The sequence below is a fragment of the Morus notabilis genome, unplaced genomic scaffold (genome assembly GCF_000414095.1).
Source record: "Morus notabilis unplaced genomic scaffold, ASM41409v2 Scaffold63, whole genome shotgun sequence".
NCBI lineage: Eukaryota > Viridiplantae > Streptophyta > Magnoliopsida > Rosales > Moraceae > Morus > Morus notabilis.
Window position 1 is genome coordinate 373120 of NW_010365950.1, and position 11280 is coordinate 384399.

General features: G+C 36.4%; 1 protein-coding gene across 1 annotated transcript; it reads left to right on the plus strand.

The window, feature by feature from the left end:
• Positions 1 to 6533: 6533 nt before the first annotated feature.
• On the plus strand, positions 6534 to 10754 carry LOC21404593 (probable aldo-keto reductase 2). The gene is made up of 5 exons (XM_024172756.1): positions 6534 to 6945; positions 7045 to 7245; positions 9330 to 9502; positions 9586 to 9688; positions 10229 to 10754. The coding sequence occupies exons 1-5, from the start codon at positions 6733 to 6735 to the stop codon at positions 10565 to 10567; spliced, it is 1029 nt and encodes a 342-aa protein (XP_024028524.1). The 5' UTR covers positions 6534 to 6732; the 3' UTR covers positions 10568 to 10754.
• Positions 10755 to 11280: the final 526 nt, after the last annotated feature.

Here is an 11280-nt window from a genome sequence, read left to right on the forward strand (position 1 = left end):
TCCAATAGTTGATTTGACACAATCCCATCACACCTTACCATGTAATCCCCTTGCACACTCAACTAGCTAATTTTGGCTCTATTTTTTCTATGCATGGCCGGTGGTGTGCTTCAAGAAGGAAGTGTGGTAAACATTTATGTCCAATAGTTGATTTGCCACAATCCCATCACACCTTACCATGTAATCCCCTAGCACACTCAACTAGCCAATTTTGGCTCTATTTTTTCTATGCATGGCCGGCCAAAGTGGAGAAGGAGAGAGAGAAAAATAAATCCTACCCCTTGTACTTTAGTCCACTCTCTTAAGTTACCTTTGAATCAGGTAAAAATCATACTGACTTCCATTTCTGACGGTTCCTTTTGCTACTGTTTATTTACAGTTAAATGTTAATCCTTGACTGCTTTGGATATCACATTAAATTCTTATTCGCGTAATATCTTGAACTGTTTCCAGTCTTGAAATTAATTCTAGACTAAACAAATTCTAAATTTAACTTTCCTGCGTGAGAAATAAACATTTCTCACATTTTATGCCTTTAATAAACCGACCATCCATAAAGCAAGAGCCAAAAAATAATTTTTAACTTTTCTAAGGACCTTTTTGTATAGCTGTCTGGCAATTAAGGATTTTCTCTTCTTTTAAAATGTCAGTGTATTTTTTTATACGCTGCTAACATCATGCTGTGTTTGGAGATTCTTAAAATTAAGATTCTCAACTCCCGAGTTCACATTGTACCCTTCTACCAATGGACGCTTTTACTTTACTAGTGGGTATTATCAATATAATGTTTTAAAGGGCTTCGTGATAATCTTTGGGCTGCTTTTGGAGACGAAATTCGGCAGCTTCTAGGAAATGGGGGAGTGATTTCAATTCCATGTAATTAGGTGAGATATTATGGTGGGTTTTGATATCACCAATTGTCATGAATAGTGAGGAGGAAGAGGAGGCAGAGTTTCAGGTCAGGACGAAGTGCATTGGGCTCGCCGGAGCGCTGTAGAAGAAGCCACCGGCAGCGGCGCCAGAGGAACAGCGGCCGGGGCTGGAAGAAGCGCTGACGTAGGGAGTGGAGCAGGCGCTCTCGAAATCCTCGAAGAGGGAGTGGGGATCGGGGGTTTCGCCATTGTTAGGGTTTTGGAGGTCTGGTTTTGGGTCGCCATTGTTATTGGAGCTTGGAGGTTCATGGTTGTTTTGAGGAAGCAAGAAACAGAGATTACGGCATGGGTCTGAGTGCAAAGATAGAGATGGAGAGATTTTGTCGGTTTTTATTTTGCACTTGGAGTTCGAGTTAAATTTCCTTTATGCCATTGCCATTGAGTTTTTTTTTTTTTTTTTGGAAAATTTTTCTTTTTTGAAGTTTATAGAAGAATGAGAAACATGAATTTTATTTATTTTTTAACTCTTAAATATGTATTAAATATTATATGTTATGTATATTATTTAAATCAGTATAGATTTGACTATATCTCATAATCAAAAACTGTTACTATTCGTAGTGAAGAGTACGAGAGAAAGTTTTTACTTTTTTATATAATAAGTTAAAAAGTGATTATATTCTTTTTTATTATTTATAATTCATTCACATTCTAACTACACATTCAATATAATTTTTAATTGAATTAATTTTCTTTCTATACACCCTATTATTTCAAAATTAACCTTAACTATTATCATAGAATCATTACGTAAATAAATTAACTTGATTAATTTATTTATGAATAAATTAATATAATCTAGGCCTCGTTCACTTCGCGGATTCGAGTTTTTAATTCGAGCTGAGATGTGACATTTTCTGAGAGCTTTTCACTGTAGAAGAAAATTTTGATGTGACATTTTCTGAGAGCTTTTTACTGTAGAAACCTAAAACTGAAAACTCGAATCGGTGAAATGAACGAGGCCTATGTGTTTCAAAGATTATGGCTCCGTTCATTTCACCGATTCGAGTTTTTGCTATAGTAAAAAACTCTCATAAACAATCACATCTAACTTTTTTGCTACAGTAAAAAACTCTCACATAAAATCACATATCAACTTAAATTAAAAACTCGAATCAGCAAACTGAACGGGCCCTATATGGATTAATACACGATCCGCACTTATTCGCTTTTGCATCAAAAATCATTTTGGAAACCAACAAAAACCAACACCCTCATTACAAACACAGAAACTTTGACACAAAAATTAGAGAAAACCGAAGAGATCAAACCAACTAGAACAAGTCCATCAACGTAGCAAATATGAGAAGAACAGTTGAAACAACGCTGAAAAAAGCCTCCCAAAACGGCACCGAAAGTACTTGAAACTCGGCGATGCGTGGGGCACACGCAACTCTGCCGACTGGTAGCAATTAACACACAATTAGAGCACCTTCTTCACCTCCCTCCCGTGATCTAACTCAGAGAGTTTCAACAGGATCCTGCGGCGAACGCGTCTTAGATCTATGGCAAAGATCGGCGGCCTCTTCCTCTTAAACAACTCCATTTCGATGGCTCCACATACTTCTGTTGGCACAAACCCATCTCCGGTGAGTACTACAATTTTCCCGTTGAGATTTGGAGGCCGACAACCTGTTAAAAAGTCAGACCACCGACCCCAGAATCCAAACTCTTGAAACTCTCAGACTCTCTCTCACTAACTTTCTCTCTAGCGTCAAGTACTCACTTAAATTGTAATCTATTATTATAGAAACACTTAAGCAACGTTTGTTTCCTGTATTCATCTCTGATTCTGAATCATGATTCATGGTTCTATAGAGTATTTTTCTCTCACAAGAAATACAAGTAAAACGAAAATGGTTCTGAATCATGATTCTGAATCTATGAATCAAACGTCCACTTAGTATTATTTTCTCCATAAAAAATAAAAATAAAACAGTATGTACAAATGAATAAAATGTGAATCACCAATGCAACTTAAAGCATAGAATTAGTCTCACTTAACCCTTTTCTGTTAGAATTTAAAAACTTTAAAAGCGACTTTGTGTCAAGTTCTTATAGTGTAGGGTGAGTGAGTATCGTCTCCACAGGGATTGAGTGTTAAATTGACGCTAAGTACCGTAATTATCGTAACTTAATTTTATCTAGGCAACTGAATCTTAATGAAATAAAAGTAGAACTAGAACAAATATAAATACTAAAACAAGATAAAATGTGGAAACTTCGGACAAATGTACTAGGGACTTAACTTTACCTTATTATTCCTATGTTCACCCTATCAAGTCAATACTAGCCAATTTCGCTCAATTCATTAGTCTTACATTTTTGAAGGTAATTTCACTCCCTCTCCCGAGTGCCGAGCAAAATAGTATGCAAGACCTAGTTAAACAATATCCCTATTAGCCTAACCGAATCAAGCATCCATTAAGTAACATAATTTTGATTACCCGAATTAATTCCCGAACTCAACTAACTCTAGGTTGTGTTTCTCAATTCCAACGTGTGAAAATAACTCTCTCGAGCCTAAATCTACATATATATATCTCTAATCCATGAAAATAGAAATTAGAGCAATAAACATAGAGAAACACAAATGAATTAAGTGGAAATCAAACTAACAATTGACAAAATATTCAAAACATAGTTCAAATAAGGTTACATCAAATCCTAAAATAATATTCTAGCTCAACATAGAAGAATCCATAACCCAAAACAAAATCTAAAAAACTAAAAAGGAAATAAAGGGAGAAGGAAGAACTACATTGGAAGAATGATCTTCTAAGCTTGAATCCACCATATTCCTCAAGGATCTTCAATGAAATCATGGGATTTGAGCCTCTAAAGTTCCTTATTCTTTAGGGATTTTATGTATCTTTTTTCTCTCTTCCTCCTCTAATTTGATTCTCAGAACATTTGCCTTTTATATCCTCCTCAAATCAACCCTAAAATGACAGCATTATGCGTATTGGCGCTGCAGCGGATCAATTTCCCGCTGTAGCGCCGTTAGGATTTCTAAAAAAACCCTAGTGGTGCAAGCAAACCTGCTACAGCAGGTGTTTTCCCGGCTGCAGCTAGTTTCTGACTTTGAGGAGGATTTTCACCTTCTATATAGCCGAATTAGCGTTTGTGGTCTTCATGAAGGTTGTGGCTCTATCTCTTATCTTTCCAACGCCACAAAGATCACCTCATTTGGACTTCGATGACAAAGTAATGCCCAAAATACTGAAATATGTTCTAAAGTCAAATTTTCACTCCTTTTATGCCCAAAAAGGTAGAAAAAGAAAGCATCTAAGATAAAAGGATATTTAGAATACTGAATAAATTTAAAGCTTAATGTCGTTAATACAGGGTACAAGAGGATCAGTAGACTCTGTAATTACAGAGTCAGTGTTTTCTCTCTGATGATATTCAAATTCTCTTGCTTTCCGTCTTTCTCTCTCGCTTCGTTCGTTCACAAGTCACATAGTTTGATTAGCTTCTCCAATCGCAACAAGGGAACAATATGCTTGGAATCGCAATTGAAGCTCCGAGAAACGATTCTTCTAGTAAATAAACGATAAAACCATTAAAAAATGGCAACCAAATGAAAGGAGAAAACAAAAGACTATTACAATAGCTTGATAAACGACAGCATCAAGCAAAAATGACAAAAAAGGTGTAAGACATGAAGCAGAAAATCTTGGTCGTGTGTAGTAAGGCCCGTTCATTTCACCGATTCGAGTTTAGAATTAAAATTTTATTACAATAAAAATTTTTTTGAAACAGTCACATCTAATTTATTTACTACAGTAAAATTTTTTTATATAAAATCACATATCAACTCAAATTAAAAATTTAAATCAAAAAATTAAACGGGCTTTAAATTTCGTTGATTACGTGCATTAATATATGATAAATACTTGGAGCACTTTTACCCCGGACCCTCTAAATCAGGGATGATGCTATATTGAAGGACCGGTGCCCCTTAGCATTGATTTTAATATACAAAGGCTTATGAATCCATGTACACACAATCTATAAGGGGTTGTTTGGTTGAGTCCTCTAAGTCAGGGATGATGCTATATTGAAGGATCGGTGCCCCTTAGTATTACTTTTAATATACAAAGGCTTATGAATCCATGTATACACAATCTTATTTGGTTGAGAGATTCATACTCCAATTTAAATCATAATTTATAATATGTTACAGTATTTTTTCTCATAAAAAATACATGTAAATTAAAAATGATTTTAATCTTATGATTTTAATTCATAAACTAAACGTCTTCTAAGTTTTAGAGAGAAGGTCAATAATTCTTTACATATATAAAAGTCCCAATCGGGACTTCCTCCGTTTTGTTCTAATGGGGGCGAAATATTTCATCTGTGATGGGAGGGGACGATACGCTTCGTCCTTTTTTTTTTGCATTTTTTTTTTCTTTTTCTCTCATTCTTTTTTTTTTCTATTTGCCTTTTCAATTCCCAATTTTTATTTTTCTTTCACCTTTATTTAATCTTATTATTATTTTACTCTGTCAATTTTTTCTTTTCTTTTACTTTTCTGCTTTTGTTTGTTTGGGTCTTCCTTTTTTTTTTTTATTTACTGCTTTATTCCATCATTTTAATTCTCTCACCCTTTCTTATTATTTTTTTAACCACTACATCTTCTTATTTTAAGATGTGTTCGCTTCACCGATTACAATTTGTGATTTGAGTTGAGTGTATAGCTAGAGTTAGAATTTAAATTAAAATGATATCTGAAAGGTGTCCTCGGTCAATAGAACAACGGTCAGCGGAGGACGTCGGGAACTGCTACTTGGAGCTATTTTCTCCGTTTTGGGCAAACCGATGAACGGCGAGGAAAGGTGTCCTCTGTCAATAGAACAAGATCTGGCTCAAACGGAATAAAGATCTGGCTCAAACGAAACAAGATATGGCTCAAACGAAACAAGTTCTAGGTTGCAGCTTCACCACGCGAGGTTATATTCGTCGAATCAGGGAATCATCGTTGTAGATAATGGCAATGGACAGAGAAGAGAGAGCTGTCGGAGGAAGAGGCAAGAAAACGAATGAACGAGACAAGAAAACGGTAAGGTACGCAGAGAATCTGAGAGAAAATAACAGAGTTGTGCAGAACTCTTTCACTCTAGCTCATATTCGAGTTAATGAGAATTTAGTCGGTGGTTGAATTCCAATTCACAGGCATTAACGTAAATTGTGATTTGAATAACAATTCGGATGAGGTTCACCGAACACATATTTGGGCCGTGGACTCAACTTGAGTTGGGCTTATTCAAGTTGAGTCCACCAAACAAACACCCCCTTAGTATGTTTTTTTTTTTTCCTTCCTTTTGTTTTTTTTTTTGTCCTCCTTTTCTTTTTTATTTATTTATTTTTTTTATTAAACGTCGGCCTTTACGCCCGCATCACATTTGAATAAGTTGAACCTGTTTTCTCCTCACCCACCACCCCACAACAAACGAGGCCTTTATAAAAATAACTAAACAGAAAAATTTTATTAATAAAATAATTTTTTAAAAATTTTTATTTATAAAATTATTACGATTAAAAATGATTACTTTTTATAAACAATTACCAAGTGGTCATTAAAAAAAAAAAAGTCATTTCGTCAATTTTATTTTTGTAGCATATTTCTCCACGACAAACTGCCGGCGTTAGGTTTCACTTTACTATCCTCGAGAAAATCCAACACACGTTTTAAAACAGCAGAGCCAGAAATCACTGTCCCTCTACCTCTAACACTTTGCTACTACTCCAACTAAGAAAATCGAAGAAGAAAGACGCGACTCCTGACCAGAAAATGGCAGCGGTGAAAAGGATCAAGCTGGGCTCTCAGGGCCTGGAGGTATCTGCTCAGGGCCTGGGCTGCATGGGCATGTCGGCCTTCTACGGCCCACCGAAGCCCGAACCGGAAATGATTAAGCTCATCCACCACGCCGTCAACTCCGGTGTCACCTTTCTGGACACCTCCGACATCTATGGCCCTTTCACCAACGAAATCCTCCTCGGCAAAGTCAATTACCTTAGATTCTATCTCTTCTCCTCTTTCTCTCTCTTGTTTTGGGACTTTTGATTGTTAATGTTTTCGATTTTTTTTTTTTGGGTGAATTAGGCGCTGAAAGGAGGAGTGAGAGAGAAAGTAGAGCTGGCGAGTAAATTCGGGATAAGTTTCGCCGACGGGAAGAGAGAGATCTGCGGCGATCCGGTGTACGTGAGAGCCGCCTGCGAGGCGAGCTTGAAAAGATTAGATCTCGATTGCATCGATCTCTATTACCAGCATCGGGTCGACACTCGCGTCCCAATCGAAGTCACGGTTTGATTTCTTTCTTTTTTTTTTTTTTCCTTTTTTGTTTTCTAGTTTCTAATTCTAGACGATGTAGTCTAATCGTAGACGATGTAGTCTAATCGATTAGAGACGTCAACTAATACATGACAATATTTAAGTACCAAACGTAAATTGTTCAGGGACATTTTCATTTTGTTTAAGGGAAATAGTAAAAAATATGCTAATATGAAAAGTTTAAGAAAGTATATAGGTCAATTTTTAGTTATAGAAATTAATAGGCTATAATTTGTCAAGTTATGGTTATAAGTTATGGATAAACTTGTCAAGTCATGGTTCATAACTAGATAAGTTATGGATAATTATGGACAATAACTTGTCAAGTTATGGTTCATAACCAGACAAGTTATGAATGAAAATAATAATTTTGTCTATTTATTAACTTATGTAAATTATTGGCCTATTAATTTTAATTCATCTCAAGTCTTTGCATATTTCTCTCTTTCTCCTTTTGTTTAATTATAGCTATTAGATTGCAACGGGTATCCCAATCTAGAGTTTCACTTGACAAATTGAAGTTCAGTCTTAGGCCCATTTGCTTTGCAGGTTCGGATTGCGTGGGTTCGAACCTATATGTGGATTTTTTGTGGTTCGAACTGACATTTGATAGTGAAAGGTTTAAACAGGGAATAAAGTTTGAACCGGCCTTTGGATGAGCTACGGGTTTTAAAAAAATGTGAGTGAACATAATAGAATTAGAGAAGTAATAGTGCAAATCACAGCAACTCGAAGGTATTTGATTGATCAAAAATGGAAATTATACTGAAATTGGTATTAGAAATCAAAAGAAATACAGGATGTGGGGTTTTGGAGTGACCCTTGCACTCCATAGAGCCAGCCAGGATATGGGGTCTAGATTCACAATTCAGTAAAATGATCGATATGGGGTCTAGATTCACAATTCAGTAAAATGATCGATAAACCCCCCACCCCCTCCCCACCACACACACACACACACACTTTATCCCATACATCCTTCTAACAAACTAACCGTCTCACTCTTCCCTTCCCCAATCCCGAGGTCCCCTTTCCAGAGCTCTCTAATCATCCAACTCAGCAGCAGCCTCTGACCTCCCACAGCCTCATTCCTCTCTTTGTCTGTCAGCATCTCCCTCTCCCACCCCTCCGTCCATGTCATCACTTCCCTCCAGATCAGCACTTCTCATCTTGGGCCTCCTTCTCGCATAAGTAAAGCGAGGCTTTGGACCTTGAGAAGGAGGGGAGTTGGAGCTATGGTTTTACTGTAGTGAATAGAGTTTTTCAGATCTTGTGAATTTAAAAAAGGCAGGGCGGGATGCAAGTTCTCCAGGACCGGTTTTGGATGGGTTCAAACATCACACCAAGATTCAAAACCACCTCACCCCTGTTACTGCTTTTTGTTCTTTTGCCTGAATTTTTTTTTGTGGTCATGTTCTGTTTACATGTGTCAGTGGCCGGGGTTACGAGACTAATGATTTGGAGGAACGTTGTACTTTTGTTAATTGAATCTTATTGTTTTGTGAATGCCAGGCAGAATATCAGGACATAATGTGCACTTGTCACTGATTTAAAGAAGAAAAGTGATATAGTGGCATGTGGTGATTGTTACCAAGTATTTTGCACGATATAGGCTTCTATAAATTTTGGACCAAAGTTTGAAGGTAGCATATAATTTATCAGCATTTAAAAGGAAGCGTTCCCTCATGAACTGTAAATTGTGCTTTTGAAAAAGTGAAGTTACATAGCTAGTTGATGGAGATAAGGATCTAGGTAATTTAACTATTTAAATAAATTCCCTATTTTCCCTCATTTGGTTCTATTTTTCTATTCTGTTATATTTTTCAGTCTCCATTCTAGATTCTCCAATCTTGGTCCTACATCAATTTAAGTAAGTAAATCACTTGTGCAAGGATTTTCCTTTAGCATTACCTTGTGGCCGGTAGCCAATACAACTTCTTATTTTTTGTTTTTTTTTCTTTCTTTGTTTCTATTGTACTTATTTGATTTACATTTCAAATCTTCTGGGCAAGCTTGTAGTTTGAAATTTCCTATTTTCTTTTGGCATCCTTTAAAAGGTAGGGGAGCTGAAGAAGCTAGTTGAAGAGGGTAAAATAAAGTATATTGGTTTGTCTGAGGCATCAGCTTCAACAATAAGAAGAGCACATGCCGTTCATCCAATTACAGCTGTGCAGTTGGAGTGGTCCTTGTGGGTGAGAGATGTTGAGGATGAAATTATTCCTACCTGCAGGTGAGGCTCGATGCAAATTAATGATTTGTTCATATAAGATTAGCAACTATGCACTTGTTAATGCTATATTCTTAATTTATCAGGGAACTTGGCATTGGTATTGTTGCATACAGCCCTCTAGGACGAGGTTTCTTGTCCTCTGGCCCTAAGCTTGTAGAAACTCTGACTGATAATGACTTCCGTAAGGTTCGTTCATTTCCTAAGATGTCTTACTTTTAAGTATTGATCTTGTGTGCGTTTCAAGCTACTTTGCGGCCCCATCAATGCTTTTGCACATGCTGAAAGTTTATATTTCTACATATCTTGGAACGGTTTTTAAATAGACAGGAAACCATACCATACTCATTAAGCTCTCTCAATGCTGTCATAATTTCACTTTGTAGTTGGCATTCCTTCAAAACTCAAGGCCTTGTTTTAGTTGCATATTTTAGCTTCCAAGATACCCTAGTTTACTGAAACAGATGCAACTCTAACTGATTGGCTCAATCTTCAAAATACATAACCTTAATTTTCATTGTATTTGACAAGAGTAGATCTTCAAATTGTTGTTTCCTTTAGACATAATGGCTGGTTGATTGAATTCTGTAAGTGACTATTGATCGATTCAACTTCCTCACTTTGTCATGCAATTCCAAAGAAATTGAGCTTAGGTTGGAACATCATGATTATTGAGAAAATTTAGTGACCTACAGAAGTGTAACCTAACCTGCTTACTTCTGATTGCAGCAACTGCCCAGGTTTCAAGGCAAAAACCTTGAGCATAACATAACAATATTTGAGCGGGTAAATGAAATAGCAGCCAGAAAAGGATGCACTCCTGCACAGCTGGCTTTGGCCTGGGTTCATCACCAAGGAGATGATGTTTGTCCCATCCCTGGAACCACCAAAATTGAGAATTTTAACCAGAATATTGGAGCCCTATCCGTGAATCTAACACCAGAAGAAATGGCTGAGCTTGAATCTTTTGCATCGGCAGATGCTGTAAAGGGTGACAGGTATGGTGGAGCCTCAGGTACCTGGAGAGAAGCTGATACTCCACCACTATCTTCGTGGAAAACCGAATGAAGAGAAACCAGACATGGTTTCTCGTAGTGTTTTCTCCTTGTGCATCATAGATGCATATATGAATTGGTATTGTGTCTGCTTTTCTGAAGATTAAATGCTATGGTGTGTTTGATTTACTGATTTGTAAAAGTTTGAGACTTCATGTACGGCTCTTTTCTAATATAACAAAATATATGAGCTTAATATTTGCATGTGTGTCTAATAGCATCCATTGAGGAAGATTTACAGAGAGAGTTGCATGACATCTCTTGGGACTTCTATCCTTAGATGGTTTCCTACCAAATACGGAAATTAAAAGAATTTGGATTTAAAATGTTTCTGATTGTATGTAGTCGATGACAAGAAGCAGGGTAAGGGATATGTTAAGGGTTCGTTTAGTTCGTTGATTCGAGTTTTTAATTTGAGTTGGAATGTGATTTTATGTGAAAGTTTTTTACTGTAGTAAAAAATTTAAATGTGACTGTTTCTGATAACTTTTTATTGTAGTAAAACTTGAATTTTAAACTCGAATCGGTAAAATAAACGGGGTTTAAGTCTTCCTCAAGTTGTTGTCGGGGCTAAAAATCAAAAGAAAAGAAAAAACTAATGAAGGAAAAGAACTCTTGAGTAAATCGATCACTGTAAGAGCAGAAATACCTTGTGTGTTTTAATCTCAAACTAATTGATCTGTAGTTTATCCTTTTAATCTAACATTAGCAAAGTCTTCATTTTTG